General features: G+C 48.3%; 1 protein-coding gene across 2 annotated transcripts in view; it reads left to right on the top strand.

Moving 5' to 3' along the window:
* Positions 1-16,886, top strand: part of LOC134346252 (uncharacterized) — a 105,361-nt gene extending 88,475 nt beyond the window's left edge. The window contains exons 4-7 of one of the 2 annotated variants that reach the window (XM_063047577.1): positions 3,909-4,268; positions 4,951-5,004; positions 7,455-7,668; positions 16,720-16,886. In XM_063047577.1, the coding sequence (XP_062903647.1) occupies positions 3,909-4,268; positions 4,951-5,004; positions 7,455-7,668; positions 16,720-16,828 (737 nt within the window). In that variant the 3' untranslated portion in view covers positions 16,829-16,886. Of the gene's footprint in view, positions 1-3,908; positions 4,269-4,950; positions 5,005-7,454; positions 7,669-9,662; positions 9,923-16,719 lie in introns of those variants that run through there. The other variant, XM_063047578.1, reaches the window with a different exon arrangement.
* Positions 16,887-27,509: the final 10,623 nt, after the last annotated feature.

The following is a 27,509-nucleotide window of genomic DNA, read 5'->3' as shown; positions in this document are numbered from 1 at the left end:
CACACTGCTCACACAGAAAAGCAGCCCTTATCCCATTCTTCCAGGTGAGTTCGAGAGCGAGGACCTGTGCAAGAGACAGTGGCGACAGGTACCTTCTGGGACAGATGGCGCAAACAGTACTTGTCTACCTTGCAGTTACGAAGGACATGGACGTCCCGTAGGCCAAACATCACACCAGGATCTGTGGTGCTCATGAGGGATTGTCAATCCAGAAGAAGTGACTGGCCTTTAGGAGTCATAACTCGGGTATTTCCCAGCAAGGACGGAAGAGTCTGTAAGATTGAGGTGAAGATCAACAGAGGTGATGGAACAAAGCTGTTACTCAGGCCTGTGGCTGAAGTAGTCTTGCTGCTCTCCCCTAAGGACTAGGAACGAGGGACTTCCTCATTTAGAGGTGAATTGTTAAAGTGTTATATTGTTTTATCTAGGGATACCAGGCTGCGAGTGTGCTGCCTTAAGTCAGTTATTTTATTTGTCATTTAGCACCCTTTGCTGGTAGTTTTGTATAGCAGTTATTTAGGTCATGTGTTCTGTGTCTCTGGTTGATGACATCATCAGTAGGCGTCGAGACAGTTCTCCATGTAGAGTTGAGGGGGAGCTTGTACCTTTTCATCCAACATCATCCTGACGTTCAGGTCTTTGAAAGCATCGTCGGTATGTAAAAGTAATCTTTGGGTTTATTATTGGGGATGGAGTTCATCTGCCTGTCAATTCATGCAAGGCATTTGAAGAGGACAGGGCAGTCACCTTCCTGTCAGTTTGAACCAGTCCGGCCATTCTCCTCTGTCCTTTCTCTATCAGAAGGAGGTGGCTGGGAATGGATCCAAGTGCAGACACAGACACTGAAGTACTAAGGACAGGACTAGGATACAGGGTGAGGGCTAGGACATGGACATGAAAACTGGGAACCCGGAACAGGACTGGACAAGAGAGCTAGGAGCCCAGGCTAGGACTCCAAGCCAGAGACTGGACAAGGACCCAGAACCTGGGTCTTGCCTCTGTCTTGGACCCCAGAACTAGGCAAGGACGTGACTTGGCTGGCAGGCAGGACGAGGCTGGAGTCTTCAGACTTGAGGCGAGGCTTGAAGCTTGGGGTCTTGAAGCTTGGCTTGGGGCGAGGCTCGAGGCTTGGGCTCTTGAAGATCCTCCTGGGCAGGGCGCGGATCTCCACCTGACGGAGGCGAGGGACAGGAAGGGATAGACCCAACCGCAGGGTAACGGCAATCTGGCCTGACTTACCCAACGGAGGCAAGGGACAGGAAGGGACAGGACCCACCGTAGGGTAACGGAAATCTGGCCTGACTTACCCAACGGAGGCAAGGTACAGGAAGGGACAGGACCCACCACAGGGTAATGGCAACCTGGCCTGACTTACCCGACGGAGGCAAGGGACAGGAAGGGACCTAGGTTCAGGATGGTTCCAGGACAAGACTTCAGGCGAGACGAGGCGAGAGTTACCAGTAAGACAAGGCAAGGCTTCAGGCAATGCAAGGTGAGACAAGAACTACAGGCGAGATGAGAGTTACCGGCAAGACGAGGCAGGGCTTTAGGCAATGCAAGGTGAGACAAGAACTACAGGCGAGGCGAGAGTTACCGGCAAGACAAGGCAAGGCTTCAGGTGAGGAAACAGAAGGCAGGGGAAGGGATACAAGGAGTAAGGACAAGAACAATCCAGCAACCACACCCTGGTCTCTGGAGGTATTTATGAAGCCAGCCCCAACGAGAATCAGCTGCCTCAATTAGTGTTCACAGGAACAGAAACAGGACAGACAGGAAAACCTGGAGCACGAGTCGATGGACCAGACCGTGAACCGGAATGCAGACTTCATGGACCGGACCATTGCATTCTCATTAACAAGTAATTTTTGCCCACACGAATGCTGCTCACTGGATGATTTTTCTGTTTTTGCAACATTCTCTGTAAACTCAGGAACTGTTGTGCCTGAATATCCCAGGAGATCAGCTGTTTCTGAGATACTCAATCCACTGTATCTGGCACCAACACTCATTCTACGATGAAAGTTGCTTAGATCACATTTCTTCCTCATTCTGATGTTTGGTCTGAACAACAACTGAACCTCGTGACCATGTCTGCATGCTTTTATGCATTGAGTTGCTGCCACGTGATTGGCTGATTAGATGTTTGCATTAACGAGCAGGTGTACCTCATAAAGTGGCCACTGGATGTGTGTGTGGTCTAATTTTTGTCAGCCTGTGCTTTCCAGAATCACAATCAAGTTTATTATCTCTGATATGCAGCATGTGTTCTTTTGTGGCAGCAGTACAGTGCAAGATATAAAAAATTACTGTGTTACAGTAAGAGATATAAAAAATAAGTAGTGAGAAAAGCAAGCAAAATCATGAGGTAGAGCTCATGGTTTCATGGGCCATTCACAAATCTGGTGGCTGAGGAGAAGAAGCTGTTCCTAAAATGTAAAGTCTATGTCTTCCTCCTCCTTGATGGTAGCAATGAGAAGCGGGCCGCCCTGGGGGGTGGGGGGTCCTTAATGAAGGATGCCACCTTTTTTTAGGGTGTCACTCCTTGAAGATGTCCTCGATGCCAGGGTGGTTAGTGTCCTTGCTGGTGCAGGCTGAGTTTGCATCCCACTGCAGCTTATTCTGATCCTGTGCACAGTGATGCAGCCAGTCAGAACTCTCTCCATGGTACATCTGTAGAAATTTCCTCGGTCTTTGGTGACACACCAGACCTCCTCAAACTCCAAATGAAATATAGCCAACATCGATATGTTGAGTGCACGATAGATTTTCAGAGATGTTGATACCCAAGGACTTGAAATTTCTCACTGTGTCCACTTCTGACCCCTCGATCAGGACTGGTGTGAGTTCCCTGGACTCCCCTTTCCTGAAGCCCACAAGCAATTCCTTGATCTTACTGAATGCTGAGTGCAAAGTTGTTGTTGTGACAACACTCAACCAAATGATTTACCTCGCTCCTGTACACCTCCTTGTCACCATCTGAGATTCTGCCGACAACAGAGTGTCATTGGCAAACTTTACAGATGGCATTTGAACTATGCCTAGCCACACAGTCAGGAGTGTAGATTGAACCATGTAGCAGGAAAGAGAGAGAGAGAGGGAGGAATCTTGAGCAACATGCGCAAAAGTTCTGGAAAAGCTCAGCAGGTCAGGTAGAGAAAATGTCGGAATGAAATGATCTCTATGGATTGCATGCAAAGCCAAGTTTTTCAAGGAGAAAGCAATAACAAGTTGCAGAATAGAGTGTAACAGCTACAGAGAAAGGGCAGTGCAGTTAAACAATGAGGTGCAAGGGTCAGAAAGATAGATTATGAGGTCACGACACTGTTATACAGGAGGCCAATTCAGAAGTCTTATAACAGTGGGATTCAAGCTGCCCTGGAGCCTGGTGGTACATGCTGGCAGGCTTTGGTATCTTCTGCTCAATGGGAGGAGGGTGAAAAGAGAATGTCCAGGGTGAGTGAGGTCTTTGAGTATATTGGCTGCTTTACCAAGGCAGCGAGAAGTATAGACAGGGTCCATGGAGGGACGGCTGGTTTGCGTGATACACTGAGCTGTGTTCACAACTCTCTGCTGTTTCTCGTGGTCCCTGGGACCCGGATATACCAGGTCAAAGTATCATACAGTGCCACTGGGGCCTTCAATGTTGACATTGCCCTACGGGCACCATTTCGTATTCATCCCATCTTCCAACAGCAGGCCTATACTCTGGACACTGAAGGGCTGGTCTAGGTACTTAGGTAGTTTCACAGTTCCTCACCACTCTCTGGGTGGGAACGTGGGTCCCCTCTAATGCCTTGCTGGGCCCTATATCTGGTTAACATGGTTCAATCAATCCGGGCCTTCTGCACCTGGAATTCGTCTCTCATTTCCTCACCCAGCTGTGGCCCTCTCCACGTCTCTTTACCCAGAGTCCCCACTGACGGTCTCCCAGCTGCCCTCCCTCATCACGGTGATGGAAGGAGAAGACGCCAGGTTGACCTGCAGCCTCCAGCAAGAGGCCGCCGATGTGAGGAACCTCAGCTTCACCTGGTCCAGCGAGAGCGCTGAGGTGACCTGCCCCATCGTGGTCCCCGGACAGGAGTCGAATTGGTGCAGCAGTTGGGATGGAAGGCTTTCTGTCACGGCTCACGGCTGGAATAAATCCTCGGTTCTGACCATCAAGGAAGTTTCTGTCGTGGACAACGGTACCTACAGGTGTGGGGTTACGCTCCTTGATCCCCCCGGGGACAAGACGGTTTATGGAAGTGGCTCTGTGCTGTTGGTTCTCGGTGAGTGTTTCTGATATTTTACTGATCTAAGCGCTCTCCCCTCCCCCCACCGTTACTCCCGCGTCACTCACTGCTCCTCTCTGTCCAGCCAGTCCCCCCGTTGGGTCCTCAGCCTCCCTGACAGGTGGAGCTCAAATGCACGTGATGGGTCTTTTTCCATCTGTACATTTTGCCACAGTCAGAGAGTCTCACATCAGGGAGTCAGACCATCTGACCCATCACGTTTTGTGCTGCTCAGCGGGTACCCATCGTTTTGATCCCATCTTTAGCGCTTGGCCCAGTGCTTTCTGTGCCTGGGTGTCTGTACACCTCTTCAACCCTCTAGGTGACCATGAAAAGAAGGAGAGAGAGGGAAATATAAGGAGGGTGAGAGGGGAAGGGGAAGGTGAAAGAAATGGAGGGGGAGGAGCGGGAGAGAAATAGAGATGGCGAGGAGGAAAGGAGAAGGGAAACTGGAGAGAGTGAGAGAGACCAAGAGAGGCAGAAAGAAATATGGAGAGGGGAAAAGCAGAGAGAGAGAGAGAGAAGGTAAAAGAAGGAAGAAACATAGAGAAGGATAGAAGAGAGAACTAAGAGAGAGGGGGAAATGAGATAGAAGCACTGCAGAGCAAACTGATGTGGAATAATGAGCAAGTTGCAAATAAGTGCAATATAAAATCAACTTCTCCCTCTGAACTCTCAGGTGAAGTGGAATCTCCAGGGACCAATAAGTCTGAAGATCTTTACCTGCTTCCTGGTAAGTTCATGTAACCTTTCAGGAAGGAGTGAACCAGAATGGATTCCGGGTTATCTGGATGTTGCTGCTAGATAACAAGCATTCTGTTTATAAAATCCCTGTACTATCCTATAGCCCTTCATCACTCCTGATCACTCATAGATCATTGGAGAAGGACCAGGGTCAAATTCAAGGGTTACTGTCATTCAACGCTACACATGTGTGCAGATAAGTGAAAACAACGTACCTCTGTAATTTACTGATAAACCCTTTCGGTTCCTCAAACAGTGCCGCTCAACAATCTCCCAATTTAATCCTACTCTAAACATGGGGCAATGTCCAATGACTATGTAACCTACCAACTGGTAGGCTTTGTACTGTGGGAAGTAACCGGAGCGCATGGAGGAAACCACGTAGTCACATGGAGGACGTACAAACTGCTTACAGGCACTGTTGAGAATTGAACCTGGGTTGCCTGTATTGTAAAATGTTGTGCTAGCCACTACACTACTGAGCAGCCCTACAGCAAATGTAGGTACAATCAGTTGAAAAATAACACTGGGATAACGGATTAGTTTGGTGACCTTTCTAATCCCACACTACATAAAACCATGAGATATAGGAGCAGAATTAGGCCATTTGGCCCATCGAGTCTGCTACATTATTTCATCATGGCTAATCCATTTTCCCTCTCAGCCCCAATTTCCTGCCTTCCTCCCATAACTATTCATGTCCTGACTAATCAAGAATCTATCAAACTCTGCCCTAAATATAGCCAATGCCCTGGCCTCCACAGCCACCTGTGGCAATAATCTGCACGGATTCACCAATCTACATTAGTCCCAGATTAAACCAACTGTTTCTCTCCCTCCCCATTCCCCAGTACAGATCCCCAACTGATCTGCTCTCTCTCTCTGCCTTCATCCTTAATCTGATTTTTTTTTGGGGAGAGAGAGAGCTTGTGGCATGTCGAATGATCAGGTGAACGATTAACTTTTGTTGCACTGCAGATCGTGGTCTTTATGGGGGGTTTTGCTATTGCTTGCTTGGTGGGTGAAGGATGCTGATGCTTTTTAGCGGTCATGAGTGGAGGCAGGGAGGGGCGTTGCTTTGCTGCTGCTTGTGTGTTGGAGGGGGAGCTGGGGGGCTTTGGGGTTCTAATGTTTTAACTGTCACTCATCCTTTGGGGCACTCTTCTGTTTTTGTGGATGTCTGCAAAGAGCAAGAATTTCAGGTTGTATACTGTATACATTTCTCTGATGTTAAATGGAACTATTAAACTATTGATTTGCACAGTTTATAAAGACATTGTGCTGGTCTTGTTTTCCCCAATGGTCACCTGACATGGGGAGTTCCCAGTAAAGCAATAAAATGGAAACTAACCATTTTGAGTTCTTGTCAAGGAAATGACTTCAGCTTCAAATTATACTCATGAAGGACAAATTGCAGTGAGAGAGTAAAACAAAGACCAGGGGATTTTGTGTGTGTGAGAAAGGGGAGGGAGGGAGGAGAGAGAATACAACAGGAAAGAGAGACAGAGCAAAGAGAGAGAGAGAGACAGAGAGAGAACAGAACAAAAAGGGAAGAGAGAGATAACACAGGAGTTAAGGAAGAGAGAAATAGAAACAGAGAAAGAGGGAGGGGAGAGAGAGAGAGAGAGAGAGAAAACACCAGGCAGTAGAATGACAGATCAACTTTATTAATGTGGACCATTCCAAATCTGTTTATACTCCCACATAGTCACCCACCCGAATGGTATGGTTACCAATAATATTTATCTGTCAATGTCTGCCACGGTCCTTCCTTCCACTGTGTTCTCAGTTTCTCAATCACACTCTCATTTTTCCCTTTCTCTTATCTCTCTCTGTCTCACAGTCTCTCCTTTCCTTTCTCTCTCTCTATTTCTCTCGTTATCTCTCACTCATTCTCTTTTTTCTCTCTTTCTCTTCCTTTCCTTCCTTCTTTCTCTCACCTCTCTAATTCTCCCACATTCTCTTTCTCACTCTTGTTCTCCCTTTCTTTGTCACATCCTCTCAATTTTCTCCCTCCCCCTCCCTGATTCATTTCACCCCTCTCTCTGTCCCTGCCCATCTCCACCCCTTCAGCTCTCTCTCCTCGTTCTCTCCTCTCTTTCTCCCTTTCTGTCTCTCTTTCTTCCCCTCTCTCCCCCCTCCCTCCCTCTCGTCCCTCTCCTTCCCCCTCTCTCTCTCCCTCCCTCTCTCCCTTTCTCTCCCAGTCTCTCCATGTCTCTCTCCCTGGCTAGGTTTCTCCCAAACCTGGAGGCTATCAGAGGCTGCCATTGGCTACATGTTCCCCTGTAGGGTCAGTTCTGGCACTGTGATTGGCTGGTAGAGGGGTAGGTCAGGATTGGTGGGGGAGGGTGCCCCAGGGTAGGGCAAGGAGATGGTTGTTGAGTGGGTCTGAAAGTAGAGGCAATGGTGACAGCTCTGTTTTTCTCCCACACCCACCAGTAAACACACACCGGGAGGTGCCAAAGAGAAGGATGAAGCCCTGGTTCTTCATTTCACTGTTGTGCACGGTCAGTGTGAGCCTCACCACAGGACTCATCTTCTCCTACTGCATTGCGAGGAGGACACGTGCGACAGACGCAGGGAGTAGCAGGGAATGCTGTGGCAAGACAGCCACTTCCTCCGCATCAGTCGCCCATGGGTGCCGTGAGTCATGGTGAGATCCCAAGCCTTGTGAGGGGACTGTCATGGTGCACGGAGAGCCAGAGTGGGATAGCTCGGTTCTATAAGGGCAAGACAGCACAGGAATGACTTCTGACCCATCGAGTCCATGCCAACCCTAGAACCACACATTTACAGATCCTATACAAATCCAGTTCTCCTCACGTTCCTGATAATTCAGCTGCAACCAGATTCCACCCCTCAACCCCTCTCAATATGGTGTAGAGAGAGAGTCACTCCGTGTCTGATCCTGGGAGTGTGTGATGGGACAGTGTAGAGGGAGATTCACTCTGTGTCTGACCCTGGCAGTGTGTGATGGGACAGTGTAGAGGGAGCTTCACTCTGTGTCTGACCCTGGGAGTGTGTGATGGGACAGTATAGAAGGAGCTTCACTCTGTGTCTGACCCAGGGTGTGTGTGATGGGACAGTGTAGAGGGAGCTTCACTCTGTGTCTGACCCTGGGAGTGTGTGATGGGACAGTGTAGAAGGAGCTTCACTCTGTGCCTGACACCGGGTCTGTGTGATGGGATAGTGTAGAGGGAGCTTCACTCTGTATCTGACCCTGGGAGTGTGTGATGGGACAGTGTAGAGGGAGATTCACTCTGTGCCTGACCCTGGGAGTGTGTGATGGGACAGTATAGAAGGAGCTTCACTCTGTGTCTGACCCTGGGAGTGTGTGATGGGACAGTGTAGAGGGAGCTTCACTCTGTGTCTGACCCCGGGACTGTGTGATGGGACAGTGTGGAGGGACCTTCACTCTGTGTCTGACCCCAGAACTGTGCGATGGGATGGTGTAGAGGGAATTTCACTCTGTGTCTGACCCCAGAACTGTGCGATGGGATGTTTAGGGCAAAGTTTACCCTGTTCCCAATTCCTTTTCTCTGTTCTAAGAGTGAGTGATAGAGCTGTATTCTGCGAGTTTAATGTCGTTCACCCAGGAATACTGCCAATGAGTGGAGGTTCTTGGTAAAGAGGTCAGTGAGAACAGGGAGACCACTCTGGGTTTTGGAACTTGCATCACCATCAGAGCATTTTAGTATTGGTTTATTATTGTCACGTGTACTGAGATACAATGAGAAGCTTGTCTTGCCTGCTGTCATTACACAGTGCATCAAGGTAGAATAAGGTAAAACAATAACAATGCAGTATAAACTACCTTAAACATGCAGTGCCGGTAAACAATAAAGGGCAAGATCACAACAAGGTGCCAAGGGACCATCTTATTGATCAGTCAAGGGTCTGATAACAGAGGGATGGAAGCGGTCCTTGAGCCTGGTGGTACCTGTTTTAAGGTTTTGTATCTTCTGACTGATGGAAGAGGGGAGAAGAGAAAATGTCTGGGGTTAGTGCATCTACCCCTCCTCATGGCCCATTACACTGGACAACAAAGATTTTGCTTCCTGAATACCTTTAGGTGTATCTTGTGAATTTTGGGCTACTGATCATGAAAATCACCATGAAATTTCCCTATCAGGCACCATTTTTAAATAAACTTATGTTTATTATTTCAATTCATAATTCAAGTCAATTAAAATGTTGCCCACAATGTAAGCTGGAAAGTTTCCTATCTTGTCCAGGCACGCTTGGGCATGCTTAGGCAGCACGGCTGCTACATGGCAGGACAGGTTTTAGTAATAATTATTGGGTTCAGGACTGTGGGGATGGAATTTTCTATCACCAGGCACAAAAATTTCTATGAAGGATTTTGATATTTGAGACAGATGCTTCCCAGAATAACTGATGCCAAGATGAAGAAAAGCATTTTTGTTGGTCCACAAATCAAACAGGTCATCAATGACAGGCAATTTGAAGAATTTCTAGTGGGACCGGAGAAAATCACATGGAAGGCATTGAAGGAAGTTGTTGAAATTTTTCTCGGCATCTACAGAGCACCAAACTACATGCAGCTAGTTGAAAGCATGCTTCAAGCATATAAAACCATGAAATGCAACATGTCACTGAAGATTCATTTTCTGCATTCCCATTTAGACACGTTCCCTGCAAATCTTGGTGCTGTTAGTGACAAGCATGGTGAAAGGTTTCACCAGGACATTGCGGTCATGGAGAAAAGATACCAGGAAAACTGGAATCCATCAATGCTGACGAATTATTGTTGGACACTTAAGCGAGAAGCCTCGGACACTGAGTACAAATGAAAATCATTCACAAAATATTTTTAACTTAGTTGAACTATTGCAAAGCATCAGCACCATTATGCAATTTATCACATTATGTTCAATAAAAGTTAATTTGTCACTTCTCCAAATTCCTACGTGATACAAGTAGTCTGAAATTATATTTGTGTTCATCTTCAAGCAGTCTGTCATAAACAAAAAAAAATTCTGAGGAAGCAACACTTCTGAAAAAATTTGTTGTCCTGTATTAGAGCAATCCCTAACATTTCCTGGAATCACTTTCCATAGACCATAGACATAGGACCAGAATTAGGCCATTCAATCCATTGCGTCTGCTCTGCCATTCCATCATGGCTGATTTATTATCCCTCTCAACTCCATTTCTTCTCCCTATAAACTTTAACACTCTGACTAACCAGGAACCTATCAACTTCCGTTTTAAATACACCCAATGAGTTGGCCTTTACAGCCATCTATGGTCATGAATTCCACAGATTCTCCACACTCTGGCTAAAGAAATTCCTCCTCATCTCTGTTCTAAACAGACATCCTTGTATTCTGAGGCTGTTCCCTCCCATCCTAGACTCCCGCCACTATACGAAACATCCTCTCCATGTCCACTTTATCAAGCCCTTTCAATATTCAGTAGGTTTCAATGAGATCCCCCCCCCCTTTTTCTTCTAAACTCCAGAGAGTACAGGCACACAGCCGTTAAACCTTCCTCATAAGTTAATCCTTTCATTCCTGGGATCATTCTCATGACTCTCCTCTGGAATGTCTCCAATGCTAGCACCTCCTGTCTGAAATCAGGGGCCGAAAACTGCCGCCTGACCAATGCCTTGTAAAGCCTCAGCATTCCAGACACGTTCCAATGATGTGTGGGGTCGGAGGGTTAATTGTCCCCCTGCATATGGGTGAGGGGTGGAATCGGGGGAGGGGTGCAGTTGGTGGGTATATGGGGAGTACAGAGATAGGGAATGGTGTTGATGTATGAGCTAGTGTAGCTTCGATGGGCTGAATGACCTTCTTTTCTGTTGTAGGGGAATAGGTTTACTGGTGCCTGTCAGCCAATGTCAAGTTGGCGAGCTTGAGGGAAGCAATGGTTTGCAGGGATGTACGGAGAAGGGCAGGGTGATTGAGAATGATGGGAGTCAGAATGGATTCGGTGTCCTCCTCAGCCATTAAGATTTCCCCCTACATCCCTACGGGGTCGGGGGTTAATTGGCCAATGTGGATTTCCCCCAATTCCTGGTGTGGGTGAGGGGTGGAATTTGAGGAGAGTTGATGGGAATGTGGAACAGAGATGAGGAGGAATTTCTTCAGGTGGAGGGTGGTGAATCTGTGGCATTCACTGCCACGGATGGCTGTGGAGGGCAAGTCATTGGGTATACCTGAAGTGGAGGTTGATAGGTTCTTGATTAGTAAGGGTGTCAAAGGTTATAGGGAGAAGGCAGGAGAATGGGGTTGAAAGGGATAATAAATCAGCATGTATGAATGGAGGTGCAGACTCGATAGGCTGAATGGCTTAATTCTGCTCCTATGTCTTATGGTCTTATGGTGTCTATGGCCTGGATTTTTTTAGGTCAGATATTTGCAGCAGGATATCCTGCTAGACCATGAGAACTCAACTGCCCTGATTAATCAGTAGCTGTACTTAAAGTGGCAGTTGATTGGTCCTGGATTAGTTAGGGTTTCAAAGTTTACGCGGAGGAAGCAGGAGAATGTGGTTGAGAGAGAAAGTAAATTAGCCATGATCGAATGATGGAGCAGACCTGATGTCCCAAGTGGCCAAATTATGTTCCTATGTCTTACAGTCTTAAGTACACAAGAGATTCTGCAGATGCTGGAAGGCCAGAGCAGCATACAAAATGCTGAACGGTTCACTTTTTTGGGCCAGAAACATTGACTGTCCATTCCCCTCCATAGATGCTGCTTGACCTGCTGAGTTCCTCCAGTGCTCTGATGTTCTTCTGGATTGGTATCAGTGGGTGGCTGATGCTCAGCATGAGCTTGACGGGCTGAAGGGCCTGTTTCTGTGCTGTGAGGCCCTGTTACTCAACCACAGACGTTTCAAGAAGGAAACAGAGATGAACTCCAACCGCTTCCTTTTTCAATAAAGCTTCCTCAACCCGTCTGTCAGCTTCCTGACTTGTTACACCGCAGCTTGTGACTATACTGGGTCAAAGAGTCACAGCACTGCCTTAGGCATACAGCCGCTGCTCCTTTAATGGCTCAGTCTAACGCGTTCTTGCTGCCGGTATCTTTGCACACCTTCGAAGCTCTACATTTCTATAATCCAGCACCCTGTCCTCTTTTCCCTCCCCTCCCACCTTTTTATTCTGATGGCTTCCTCCTTCCTTTCCAGTTCTAAAGAAGGGCCTCGGGCCAAAATATTGACGGATTATTCATTTCCATAGATGCTCCCTGACCTCCTGAGTTCCCCCAGCTTTCTGTGTGTATTGCTCTGCATTTCAAGCCTCTGCAAAATATTTTGTGTTTAGGCTTTAACCCTTTTCTCTTTGGTGGGTTCAGAATCAGGTCTATTGTCACTGATGTGCACACAGTGGTCAACTCCTGCACCTAATAAAGTGACCGGTGAGTGTCTGTTCATGGTCTTCTGCTGCTGTAGTCCATTCAGAATCAGGTTTATTATCACCAGCATGTGTCGTGACATTTGTTCAAAGTGTTGTGCGTTCACAGGTGCTCTTCTGCACACCACTGTCATAACGTGTGGTTATTTGAGTTGCTGTCGCTTTCCTGTCAGCTTGAACCAGTCTGACCTCTCTCATTAACACTGTGCTTTTGGTCTCAGAACTGTCACTCACTGGATAGTTGTTTGTTTTTCACTCCACTCCTGTAAACTCTAGAGACTGTTGTGAATGAAAATCCCAGGAGATCAGCAGTGTCTGAGATACTCAATCCATCCCATCTGGCACCAACCATCGTTCCACAGTTAAAGTCAAATATCTTCCCCATTCTGATGTTTGGTCTGAACAACAACTGAACCTCTTGACCATGTCTGCATGCTTTTATGCATTGAGTTGCTGCCACACGATTGGCTAATTATATATTTGCATTAGTGAGCAGATACACTAATAAAGTGGCTACTGAGTGTATGTTGTGAAACTTATTGTTTTGTGGCAGCAGTACAATACAATATATCAAATATTACCACAAGTTAATAAGAAATATATTAAAAATAAATTTGTGGTATGAAAAGAGCAAAGTAACGAGGGAGTGTCTGTGCGTTCATGCATCTGAAGGCAGAGGAGGAGACTAAAGTCACAGTCGGGGGGGCACTAGAAGCAAGGGTGGACCCAAATGCAAGACACATCTTGTGAGGTTACTTAGATTTAGTTTATTGTTCGATACCAGGAGAGCAAGGCAGGAGCAGGAGTAGCAAACTGGACAAGGACTCAGGACTACGACTAGGCTGAGACCAAGGGTCTGGGCTTGGACTCGGAATCGGCTCCCAGAACTAGAGGAGACATGAAGAGGCTAGGGTATGGACTCCGAGCCCGAGAATGGGCAAGGACCCAGTACCTGGGTCTTGCCTCGGGCTCGGACCCCAGAACCAGGCAAGGACATGACATGGGCTAGGGAGAGGAGGAACATGGAAAACAGAGCCTCAGTCTCGGGAGAGCAGGTACATGGAACCATGGACACATACACAGAACACAGAGTCGGGACCCTTCCTTGGGTACAGGACATAGGGCCGGGACTCACACACAGAACAGAGAGCCGGGTCTCCTCCTTGGGTACAGGAGATAGGGCCGGGGCTCATGACCCTCCGCAGGGCAACAGCAAGATGGCCTGACTTACCCCACGGAGGCGAGGACAAGACACGACAAGTCATGAACACCCGTGGGGCAACAGCAAGACGGCCAGACTTACCCCACGGAGGCGAGGACAAGACAAGACCAACATGAAAGAACACCAGACAGTACCTGTCTAGCTCCGGCGATAGAACTGGACCGAAGTGCAGGTGAGGGCTGCAGATGAGAACTAGAGGCGAGAGGGGCAGAGAAGGGATTCAGACAGGGGGGTAGGACAGGAATCACAGACCGCCAGGGCCAGGACTTGACTCAGAACTTGGGTGCCGCCAGGACCAGGACTTGACTCGGAACTTGGGTGTCGCCAGGGCCAGGACTTGACTTGGTACTTGGATGCCCCCGGAGCCAGGACTTGACTTGGAGCCTCCGGGTAGTGGCGAGCTCTCGACTCGGCCCGGGAACAGTAGACAGCGGTTCTTGATTCCCTCCGGGGGGTTAACTGACGGACCCACCTCGATGAGGAAACTTTGCAGGCTCGCTTCAGTGAGGTAACTGGACAGGGTTGCTCCGGTGAGGAAAGGCGAATTACCGGCACTCGCTTCGGGCGGAGACTAGGCTTGCTCCGGCCAGATGACAATGGCACACCGTACCTTTGGTAACTTTGCAGACACTCTCGCACCGAACAGCTGAAAGCCAGAGACTATAAACTACCGGTTCAGTCGAGACTAAATTGCCTCCAATCACCAAAGCTGAGGGACACGAGAAAACAGGGAACCAAAGGGAAACAAGGAATCAGCGGTCCGGATCGTAACGTAAACAAAGTAAATTTGAAGGGACCCCGATCCGGACCATGACAATTAACACACAAAAAATGCTGGATGAACTCAACAGGTCAGGCAGCATCTATGGAGAGGAACAAACAGTCAATGTTTTGAGCTGAGACCCTTCATCAGGACTCGGGCAGAGAGGAAGAAGCTGTTCCTAATACCTTGAGTGTGGATCTTCAGGCTCCTGTACCTCCTCCCTGATGGTTCTGATACAAAGAGGGCATGTTCGGGGTTGTGAAGGTCCTTATAATGGATGCCATCTTGTGAAAATGGTCCAGATGGTGGGGAGGTTGCCTGGACTATTGAAACCCCCAGAAAGGAAGCTGATGGACTTCAAAGCAGAATAGGAGTGGCTCTTGGTGGGTTTATAAAGAATGCTGGAGCCCTTTGAATGCTGAATCAATGACAATTCACATTAGCTGGATGGCGGATTTTCAAAGTTTTGCTGAAGAGTACAAGAGGAGGCCATTTGTCCCCAGCAGCCCTACAACTGATGCTCTTGTTCAGGCCAGTCACTCAGTCACCCTTCACCCTCCTCTTCCCCCCACCCCCATCAGCAGCCCCACAACTGATCCTCTTGTTCAGATTGATAATAATTTATCTATCATGTGTACATCAAAACATACCATACCATACTGTGCAAATGTCTTGAGCACTCTAGCTGTACTAGATAAATGTGGTGAAGAGTTTTGCACAGTGCTGCAGAAATTTTACGTATTGCACTGTACTGCTGCCACAGAAAAAATAATTTCATGACATATGTGAGTGATGATAAACCTGATTCTGATCTGGGTCTCTATTGTGCACTGAGAGTGGGACGGGGACAAGGAGAGGAGAATCATAGTTGGGAAAAGGGGAAGCAAAGGGGGAGGGAGCACAAAGCACCAGAGACACATTCTGTAATGATCAAAAGACCAGTTGTATGGAATCAAAGGTCTCCGAGCTGGGTGTGTCTGCACCCGCATTCACCCCCCACCCCTGGCACTCCTTCTCTGGCACCTGTCCCACATCCTTCCCACCGCGCTCCGCTCTCGCCATTCCTGATTAGGGTTCTCAGCTCGAAAACACTGACTGTTACGAGAACAAAGAAAGAACAAGCCAAGAGAACAAAAAAAAAGAATAGGGTGAGCAAAGAATGTTGTTTTTTCTTTCTTTTCAAATCTTTTTATTCTTATATTATACAGAAACAATAACATGAGTACATTGAAGTAACAACACTTACAATGTCTCAAACAAGACATTATCTTAAAGATTGAAAAAAGATTTTATGATAACAAAAAAAACCTACTAAGCAGAAAAGTGAGAAAAAAAAGAACCCATTAGGTGTACAACCCCGGAGTCATGCGTCATACAAAAAGCTTCCAAAAATAAACCAAGCCACCAGCAAGAAAAGAAAATATACTAAAAAATTTACAATTAGATCGTGGAAAAATTATATCAATTAGCTCAGATGATAATAACGAGCAAATGAGCCCCATCTTTTCTCAAAATCAAATAAAGGTTCAAAGGTTCGACTTCTAATTTTCTCCAAACTAAGACATAGAATCACTTGAGAGAACCATTCTGACAAAGTGGGAGTCGATGTACCCTTCCACTTCAACAAAATAGCCCTCCTAGCTATCAATGTAACAAATGTAATAACATGTTGGTCAGACACAGAAATACTATGAATATTTTGAGGAATTATTCCAAAAAGCACAGTTAATTTATTAGGCTGTAGATTAATTTTAAGTGCTTTAGAAATTGTTGAAAAAACCGACTTCCAGAACTGTTCCAATATAGACCAAGACCAAAACATATGTATCAGTGTAGCTATTTCAGTTTTACATCTATCACAATGACTATCAACATTAGAAAAGATTTTAGAAAGTCTCTCCTTCGTCAAATGATAACGATGTACAATTTTAAATTGAATCAATGAATGGCTGGCATAAATTGAAGAAGAGTTAACCAACTTCAAAATCCACATCCAATCCTCCATCATAAAAGTCAAATAAAGTTCCTTTTCCCAATCCTGTTTAATCTTAGATAAAGGACGCTTATCCCATTGTAATAATAAATTAAAAATTCTTCTAATAGAACCCTTGATCGAAGGATTCATACTCATAATAGTATCTAACAGGTCAGCCTCCAATATGTAAGGAAAATTACATTCCGGTAGAGCTCATGGAGTGAAGTCGTGTTCTTGACTCGCTCCATTACCTCTGAGTTTTTTTCCTATGATCAGCTACATTTAAGCTAACCATTAAGGCATCGACTTTTATAATACTTTGAAACAAATTGTGTTTTTTGATATTTGGATGTTTTTAAGGTCTGCAATGTCTAAGAACGGGAAAGACGGCAAACCTCTGGTGAGACCGAAAGGTACCGATCTTCCTCCGACTGAACCACCGTTAACTTTGAAAGCTATATCGGACTAATTCAAATGGAAATTTCAACCTCTATAACGGAGCTGATTCGTGCAGGAATCTCAGCTAATCTCCAAATATATCCAAAAAAGAATTAATACCTTTATCTTTCCAAAGTAAAAAAATTGGATCACTCAAAGAAGACCTAAAAAAGTAATTTTGATAAATTAAACCACAAAGTTCAAAATTTAAACTTTGTAGAATGTTGTTATTTAAGTTTTACGTGTTGGGACATCTTAAAATTTGAACAATTTCTGTTGCTGTGCTAAAGAAGTGAGGGTAACAACAAGCTGTTTTGGAGACTGGGAAGTGAATTTCCATTAGTCATAGTCATTGTCATAGTCATAATCATAGTCATACTTTATTGATCCTGAGGGAAATTGTTTTTTGTTACAGTTGCACCATAAATAATTAAATAGTAATAAAACCATACATAATTAAATAGCAATATGTAAATTATGCCAGTAAATTATGAAATAGGTCCAGGACCAGCCTATTGGCTCAGGGTGTCTGACCCTCCAAGGGAGGAGTTGTAAAGTTTGATGGCCACAGGCAGGAATGACTTCCTATGACGCTCAGTGTTGCATCTCGGTGGAATGAGTCTCTGGCTGAATGTACTCCTGTGCCCAACCAGTCCGTGGATGGAAGACATTGTTCAAGATGGCATGCAACTTGGACAGCATCCTCTTTTCAGACACCACCGTCAGAGAGTCCAGTTCCATCTCCACAACATCACTGGCCTTACGAATGAGTTTGTTAATTCTGTTGGTGTCTGCTACCCTCAGCCTGCTGCCCCAGCACACAACAGCAAATATGATAGCACTGGCCACCACAGACTCGTAGAACATCCTCAGCATCGTCCAGCAGATGTTAAAGGACCTCAATCTCCTCAGGAAATAGAGACGGCTCTGACTCTTCTTGTAGACAGCCTCAGTGTTCTTTGACCAGTCCAGTTTATTGTCAATTCGTATCCCCAGGTATTTGTAATCCTCCACCATGTCCACACTGACCCCCTGGATGGAAACAGGGGTCACCGGTACCTTAGCTCTCCTCAGGTCTACCACCAGCTCCTTAGTCTTTTTCACATTAAGCTGCAGATAATTCTGCTCACACCATGTGACAAAGTTTCCTACCGTAGCCCTGTACTCAGCCTCATCTCCCTATGACTATGGCAGAGTCATCAGAAAACTTCTGAAGATGACAAGACTCTGTGCAGTAGTTGAAGTCCGAGGTGTAAATGGTGAAGAGAAAGGAAGACAAGACAGTCCCCTGTGGAGCCCCAGTGCTGCTGATCACTCTGTCGGACACACAGTGTTGCAAGCACACGTACTGTGGTCTGCCAGTCAGTCAATCAAGAATCCATGACACCAGGAAAGCATCCACCTGCATCGCTGTCAGCTTCTCCCCCAGCAGAGCAGGGCGGATGGTGTTGAACGCACTGGAGAAGTCAAAAAACATGACCTTCACAGTGCTCACTGGCTTGTCCAGGTGGGCGTAGACACGGTTCAGCAGGTAGACAGTGGCATCCTCAACTCCTAGTCGGGGCTGGTAGGTGAACTAGTGGGGATCTAAGTGTGGCCTGACCATAGGCCGGAGCAGCTCCAGAACAAGTCTCTCCTGGGTCTTCAGCACAGGGACGAGGCAGGACATCTTCCACAGCACAGGAACCCTCCGGAGCCTCAGGCTCAGGTTGAAGACATGGCGAAGTACTCCACATAGCTTTATTACACATGGATATTGGAATGGGATACCCTTCAATTCTTTACACTGTTATCTAATGTACTGCAGCCGAATAACCGCTCCATCTTCCGGGTGGAGGGGGAACCCACACAGTCATATCAGAGAACATGCAAACTCCACGCTAGTGGTCAGAATCAAACTTGAAGCAAGGCCACTGTACTAACTTTCCAAATTCCAGGTATGGCAGACATTCTTTTATTCGATTAATTTTATTCATTGAGGTATAGTGCAGAGTAGGCCCCTTCTGTGAGCCACACCGCCCAGCAACCCCTGATTTAACCCCAGCCTAGTTACAGGACAACTCACATTGACCAATTAACCTACTAACCGGTACATCTTTGGACTATGGGAGGATACCAGAGTACCCAGGAGAAAACCCCCGGCATTCCTTGGGGAGGACACACAGACCCCTTACAGAAAACACCGGGATTGAACTCCAAACTTTGACGAGAAATACTTCCAAAGAGAGGGAGATAGCCGGTATAAAGAGGTGGGGGGATGGGGATGGGAGGCATCATTTTAAGGTGATTGGAGGGAAGTATAGGGGGTAATGTTAGAGGTAGGGTTTTTACACAGAATGGTGGGTGCATAATAGTGCAACACTAACCACTACACTATGTTTCAAAGGTACATTTAATGCCAGACAAACGTATACAATATACATCCTGAAATACTTTTTCTTCACAACCATCCACGAAAACAGAGGAGTGCCCCAAAGAATGGATGGCAGTTAAATGTTAGAACCCCCAAAGCCCTCCCAGCTCCCCCTCCCACACGTAAGCAGCAGCAAAGCAACGATCTCACCAGCAAAAAAAAGCATTGGCACCCCCCCCCCCACAACGAGCACTCAAGCATGCAGCAAAGCATCAATAAAGACACAGACTTGCAGTACCCCAAAGACTACTCGTTCACCCGGTAATTCAACATACCACAGGCTCTCTCTCTCCCTAATAAGGGAAAAATAGGTGTGTCCATTTCACAGCAGGAGGGGAGACATAACAAACAACTCGCTGATTTACGATGTTAATAGTCCTTTGTGTCACTTTTTCCAAGCTCTGTACCCGAAGAACTTGGCTCTCTGGGCACACAGGCAGAGATCTGTCTCCCACAACACTGGTAGGCAGAGGATGGGGGAGGCTTTGAGGCAGTCAAGGGGAATCAGAGGTCTCCTAGAAACACATTAAGAGGATGGACAGTGAACAGATTTCCAGTTGCTTAATTTCTGTTATCTCTTTAAGGAAATTAAAATAATTCGGAGGAGAGATTGGATAGGCTGACTGGAATATTGAAGGCTGAGGCTTAATGAACAGGGGTTCCCAACCTTTTATTAAGCCATGAACCCCTTCAATTTTGTGAGGATTGTTATAGAGGATTTTAAAACTAACAATCAGAGACCATATGACATAAGAGCAGAATTAGGCCATTTGGCCCATTGAGTCTGTTCCAGCACTATGGGTGATTTATTAGCCCTCTCAACGCCATTCTTCTGCCTTCTCGTCAAATTGATGTCCTCACTAATCAATAACCTATCAACCACCGCTTTGCATCCACCCAATGGCTTGCCCTCTACAGCCATCTGTGGCATTTAGTTCCACAGATTCATCTCCCTTTGGCTAAAGAAATTCCTCCTTATCTCGGTTGTAAAGGGACGTCCTTCTTTTCTGAGGCTGTGCTCTCTGATTGTAGATTCACTCACTACTGGAAACATCTTCACCACATTGATCCGATCTAGGCTTTTCAATATTTGACAGTTTCAAAAAGATCCCCCTCCTCCATTCTTCTAAATCCAGCGAGTGCAGGCTCGGAGCCATTAAAAGCTCCTCATACCTTAACCCTTTCAATTCCAGGATCATTCTCATGAACTTCCCCTGGATCCTCTCCAGTGCCAGCACATACTTTCTTAGAAAAGGGGTCTAATTGGGCTTGGCTGCTGGCGCAATGACATCAGCGCCGGACCCGGGAGCGGAGGTTCCCGAGTTCGAACCCAGCCGGGTCCAGTCCCGAGTACACTTTCCACCCACGCCGGGTTGAGATCGCAACTCGTAAAATAAAGGGAAATATTCTGCAAAATGTCTGTGTGAGGAGTGACGCACCACACAGTCTCTCTCTCTCTCTCTGAGGTGTATCTGAGGGGTATTCTTCACACAGAGGGTGGTGGTTATCTGGAATAAGCTGACAAGATGGGGTAGTGCAGGCAGCTGTACAGCACTGTGCAAAAACATCTTCGGCAAGTATCTACAGCTAGGGTGCCCAAGACTTTTGCACTGTTCTGTATTTGTCAACGTGGAGCAGAGAGCGGGTTTGGTGGAAGCAAAGGATGTTGGGAATGGTGAGGGTGGAGGGGTGCAGGACGGGAGAGGGCGTGCCGGGGTGGGGGGGACGGGGTGTGGCACCGGTGCAGACACACCCAGCCCTGAGATACCAGGGAAACTCATTTGATTCCAGCCAACTGGTTTATTGAGCATTACAGAACGTCTCTCTGGTGCTTCTCATTCCTTCCCCTCTTCCCAATCATGATTCTCCTTCAATACACAATAGAGATACCACACATTTTAATTCCACGTCCCATTCCCATTCTGATATGTCTATCCACAGCCTTCTCTACTGTCAAGATGAAGCCACACCCAGGTTGGAACAACAACAATATTCCATTTGGGTAGCCTCCAACCTGATGGCATGAACATTGACTTCTCTAACTTCCGTCAATGCCCCTCCTCCTCCTCATACCCCATTCGCTATTTATATATATATACACACACACGCACACACACACACACACACACACACACACACACATATATATATATATATATATATATTCTTTTTCTCTCTCTCCTTTTTCTCCCTCTGTCCCTCTCACTATACCCCTTGCCCATCCTCTGGGTTTTTCCCCCCTCCTCTTTTCTTTCTCCCTAGGCCTCCTGTCCCATGATCCTCTGATATTCCTTTTGCCAATCAACTGTCCAGCTCTTGGCTCCATCCCTCCCCCTCCTGTCTTCTCCTATCAGTTTGGATCTCGCCCCCCTCCCACTTTCAAATCTCTTACTAGCTCTTCTTTCAGTTAGTCTTGACAAAGGGTCTCAGCCCGAAACATCGACTGTACCTCTTCCTATAGATGCTGCCTGGCCTGCTGCGTTCACCAGCAACTTTTATGTGTGTTACCCATATCAGTATCAATTTTATCATCAGTGCAAAACATAAAATTACTACAGAACTATTCAAAAGTCTAAGGCAACCTTGCTTTATAAATATGTGGCTAAGAGTTTTGTACAATACTGTAATTGCAGTGTTTCAAACGCATCTGGGTAGGAAAGGTGTGGGGGAATACAAGTGTAATCTTGGCAGTTTAATTGATGTAGCTCGAATCTCAGTTGACATGGATGAAGTGACATGTTTGAAATCCACGACTTGATGTGTCAGGGTGCTGAGTGTAGACCCAGAGCTGGTATATCGCAGTTGTATAAGGTGTGTGGGTGGGACCACATTTGCAATACTGTATTCCTCTGATTTGTGGTCTCCCTGCTGTCGGAAAGATGCGGCAAAGCTGGAAAGGGGATTTATGAGGATGTTGCTGAGACCCAAGGCTCTGAGTTGTGGAGAGAGGTTGAGCAGACTGGGGCGTTACTTACTGGAGAGTAAGAGAATGAAGGGTGGCCTTGCAGAGGTGTATAAAATCACGAGGGGTATGGATAGGGTGAATGCACGCACTCTTTTTCCCAGGACTGGAAAATCAGGAACTAGAAGGTATGCCGTAGATTTGAGGTGAGAGGTAAGGTTTGATAGCAACCTGAAAGGCATCTTTCTCACCCTGCAGGTAGTCAGTAAATGGAACAAGCTGCCAGAGGAAGAGGTTGAGGCAGGTACATTCACAACGTTTGCAAGACACGTGCATGCATAGGAAAGGTTTAGAGAGATATGGGCCTAAAGCTGACAAATGGACTGGGTTAGTTGGGAATCTTAGTCAGCATGGACAACTTGGGCCAACGGGCCTGTTCTGTCCTGTCTGACTCTATGACTGTAATTCTCTGTATGACTCCAGCTGAAGCCAGATTCGGGGGAGAAGCAGCCTCTGTGAAAATGTTAAATAACTCACACAGACGCCAGTGTTATACAGACTCAGGACTCTGATCTGAATGGAGAGCAACAACAACAAGTGTAGCTGGCTGTTTTAACGCTGAGTCTGCAGCCTCTGCCCAACCGCGGACCCTGAAATAATTCATCCGCCACGAAGTTCTGCTGCTCTGCTTTTTATAGATGCTGGTCAGTCAGTGCAGGTTCACTGTTAGCCAAAGGGTCATGAGTTCCAGTCCAACTCTGGGCTTCGAGCACCAATGTCCAGGATGGTCCCACACATACACACTGACCCCCACTGGAGGTTGGGTCCCACATACACACTGACCCACACTGGAGGTTGGGTCCCACATACACACTGACCCTCACTGGAGGATGGGTCCCACATACACACTGACCCTCACTGGAGGATGGGTCCCACATACACACTGATCGTCACTGGAGGTTGGGTCCCACATACACACTGACCCTCACTGGAGGTTAGGTCCCACATACACACTGACCCACACTGGAGGTTGGGTCCCACACACGCACTGACCCTCACTGGAGGTTGGGTCCCACATACACACTGACCCTCACTGGAGGATGGGTCCCACATACACACTGATCGTCACTGGAGGTTGGGTCCCACATACACACTGACCCTCACTGGAGGTTGGGTCCCACATACACACTCACCCTCACTGGAGGTTAGGTCCCACATACACACTGACCCACACTGGAGGTTGGGTCCCACATACACACTGACCCTCACTGGAGGATGGGTGCCACATACATACTGATCGTCACTGGAGGTTGGGTCCCACATACACACTGACCCTCACTGGAGGTTGGGTCCCACATACACACTGACCCACACTGGAGGTTGGGTCCCACATACGCACTGACCCTCACTGGAGGTTGGGTCCCACATACACACTGACCCTCACTGGAGGATGGGTCCCACATACACACAGATCGTCACTGGAGGTTGGGTCCCACATACACACTGACCCTCACTGGAGGTTAGGTCCCACATACACACTGACCCACACTGGAGGTTGGGTCCCACATACACACTGACCCTCACTGGAGGTTGGGTCCCACATACACACTGACCCACACTGGAGGTTGGGTCCCACATACACACCGACCCACACTGGAGGTTGGGTCCCACATACACACTGTCCCTTACTGGAGGTTGGGTTCCACATACACACCCCCACTGGAGGTTGGGTCCCACATACACACTCACCCTCACTGGAGGTTAGGTCCCACATACACACTGACCCACACTGGAGGTTGGGACCCACATACACACTGACCCACACTGGAGGTTGGGTCCCACATACACACCCCACTGGAGGTTGGGTCCCACATACACACTCACCCTCACTGGAGGTTAGGTCCCACATACACACTGACCCACGCTGGAGGTTGGGTCCCACATACACACTGACCCACTCTGGAGGTTAGGTCCCACATACACATTCACCGTCACTGGAGGATGGGTCCCACACACACTGACCCTCACTGGAGGTTGTGTCCCACATAAACACCGACCCATACTGGAGGTTGGGTCCCACATACACACTGTCCCTTACTGGAGATTGGGTCCCACATACACACCCCCACTGGAGGTTGGGTCCCACATACACACTCACCCTCACTGGAGGTTGGGTCCCACATACACACTGACCCTCACTGGAGGTTGGGTCCCACATACACACTGACCCACACTGGAGGTTGGGTCCCACATACACACTGACCCTCACTGGAGGTTGGGTCCCACATACATACTGATCGTCACTGGAGGTTGGGTCCCACATACACACTGACCCACACTGGAGGTTGGGTCCCACATACACACTGACCCTCACTGGAGGTTGGGTCCCACATACACACTGACCCTCACTGGAGGTTGGGTCCCACATACACACTGACCCACACTGGAGGTTGGGTCCCACATACACACTCACCCTCACTGGAGGTTGGGTCCCACATACACACTGACCCACACTGGAGGTTGGGTCCCACATACACACTGTCCCTCACTGGAGGTTGGGTCCCACATACACACTCACCCTCACTGGAGGTTGGGTCCCACATACACACTGACCCACACTGGAGGTTGGGTCCCACATACACACTGACCCTCACTGGAGGTTGGGTCCCACATACACACTGACCCACACTGGAGGTTGGGTCCCACATACACACTGACCCACACTGGAGGTTGGGTCCCACATACACACTCACCCTCACTGGAGGTTGGGTCCCACATACACACTGACCCACACTGGAGGTTGGGTCCCACATACACACTGACCCTCACTGGAGATTGGGTCCCACATACACATTCACCCTCACTGGAGGTTGGGTCCCACATACACACCGACCCACACTGGAGGTTGGGTCCCACATACACACTGTCCCTTACTGGAGATTGGGTCCCACATACACACCCCCACTGGAGGTTGGGTCCCACATACACACTCACCCTCACTGGAGGTTAGGTCCCACATACACACTGACCCACACTGGAGGTTGGGTCCCACATACACACTCACCCTCACTGGAGGTTGGGTCCCACATACACACTCATCCTCACTGGAGGTTAAGTCCCACATACACACTGACCCACACTGGAGGTTGGGTCCCACATACACACTCACCCTCACTGGAGGTTGGGTCCCACATACACACTGACCCTCACTGGAGGTTGGGTCCCACATACACACTGAAACTCACTGGAGGTTGGGTCCCACATACACACTGACCCTCACTGGAGGTTGGGTCCCACATACACACTCACCCTCACTGGAGGTTGGGTCCCACATACACACTCACCCTCACTGGAGGTTGGGTCCCACACATAGACACTGACCCTCACTGGAGGTTGGGTCCCACATACACACTGTCCCTTACTGGAGGTTGGGTCCCACATACACACTCACCCTCACTGGAGATTGGGTCCCACATACACACTGACCCTCACTGGAGGTTGGGTCCCACATACACACTGACCCACACTGGAGATTGGGTCCCACATACACACTCACCCTCACTGGAGGTTGGGTCCCACATACATACTGACCCAAACTGGAGGTTGGGTCCCACATACACACTGACCCTCACTGGAGGTTGGGTCCCACATACACACTGACCCACACTGGAGGTTGGGTCCCACATACACACTGACCCTCACTGGAGGTTGGGTCCCACATACACACTGACCCTCACTGGAGGTTGGGTCCCACATACACACTGACCCTCACTGGAGGTTGGGTCCCACATACACACTGACCCTCACTGGAGGTTGGGTCCCACATACACACTGACCCACACTGGAGGTTGGGTCCCACATACACACTGACCCTCACTGGAGGATGGGTCCCACATACACACTGATCGTCACTGGAGGTTGGGTCCCACATACACACTGACCCTCACTGGAGGTTGGGTCCCACATACACACTGACCCTCACTGGAGGTTGGGTCCCACATACACACTGACCCACACTGGAGGTTGGGTCCCACATACACACTCACCCTCACTGGAGGTTAGGTCCCACATACACACTGACCCACACTGGAGGTTGGGTCCCACATACACACTCACCCTCACTGGAGGTTGGGTCCCACATACACACTGACCCACTGGAGGTTGGGTCCCACATACACACTCACCCTCACTGGAGGTTGGGTCCCACATACACACTGACCCCACTGGAGGTTGGGTCCCACATACACACTGACCCACACTGGAGGTTGGGTCCCACATACACACTGACCCACACTGGAGGTTGGGTCCCACATACACACTGACCCTCACTGGAGGTTGGGTCCCACATACACACTGACCCTCACTGGAGGTTGGGTCCCACATACACACTCACCCTCACTGGAGGTTGGGTCCCACATACACACTGACCCAAACTGGAGGTTGGGTCCCACATACACACTCACCCTCACTGGAGGATGGGTCCCACATACATACTGACCCCACTGGAGGTTGGGTCCCACATACACACTGACCCACACTGGAGGTTGGGTCCCACATACACACTGACCCACACTGGAGGTTGGGTCCCACATACACACTCACCCTCACTGGAGGTTGGGTCCCACATACACACCACCCACACTGGAGGTTGGGTCCCACATACACACCGACCCACACTGGAGGTTGGGTCCCACATACACACTGTCCCTTACTGGAGATTGGGTCCCACATACACACCCCCACTGGAGGTTGGGTCCCACATACACACTGACCCACACTGGAGGTTGGATCCCACATACACACTGACCCACACTGGAGATTGGGTCCCACATACACACTCACCCTCACTGGAGGTTGGGTCCCACATACACACTCACCCTCACTGGAGGTTAAGTCCCACATACACACTGACCCACACTGGAGGTTGGGTCCAACATACACACTCACCCTCACTGGAGGTTAGGTCCCACATACACACTGACCCACACTGGAGAATGGGTCCCACATACACACTGATCCACACTGGAGATTGGGTCCCACATACACACTCACCCTCACTGGAGGTTGGGTCCCACATACATACTGACTCAAACTGTAGGTTAGACCCCACATACACACTCACCCTCACTGGAGGTTGGGTCCCACACATAGACACTGACCCACACTGGAGATTGGGTCCCACATACACACTGACCCTCACTGGAGGTTGGGTCCCACATACACACCCCCACTGGAGGTTGGGTCCCACATACACACTGAACCCATGCTGGAGGTTGGGTCCCACATACACACTCACCGTCACTGGAGGTTAGGTCCCAGCTACACACCGACCCACAATGGAGGTTGGATCCCACATACAAACTGACCCACACTGGAGATTGGGTCCCACATACACAC

Source organism: Mobula hypostoma, chromosome 5 (genome assembly GCF_963921235.1).
Source record: "Mobula hypostoma chromosome 5, sMobHyp1.1, whole genome shotgun sequence".
Classification (NCBI taxonomy): domain Eukaryota; kingdom Metazoa; phylum Chordata; class Chondrichthyes; order Myliobatiformes; family Myliobatidae; genus Mobula; species Mobula hypostoma.
This window is presented reverse-complemented; position numbering and strand designations above follow the sequence as displayed.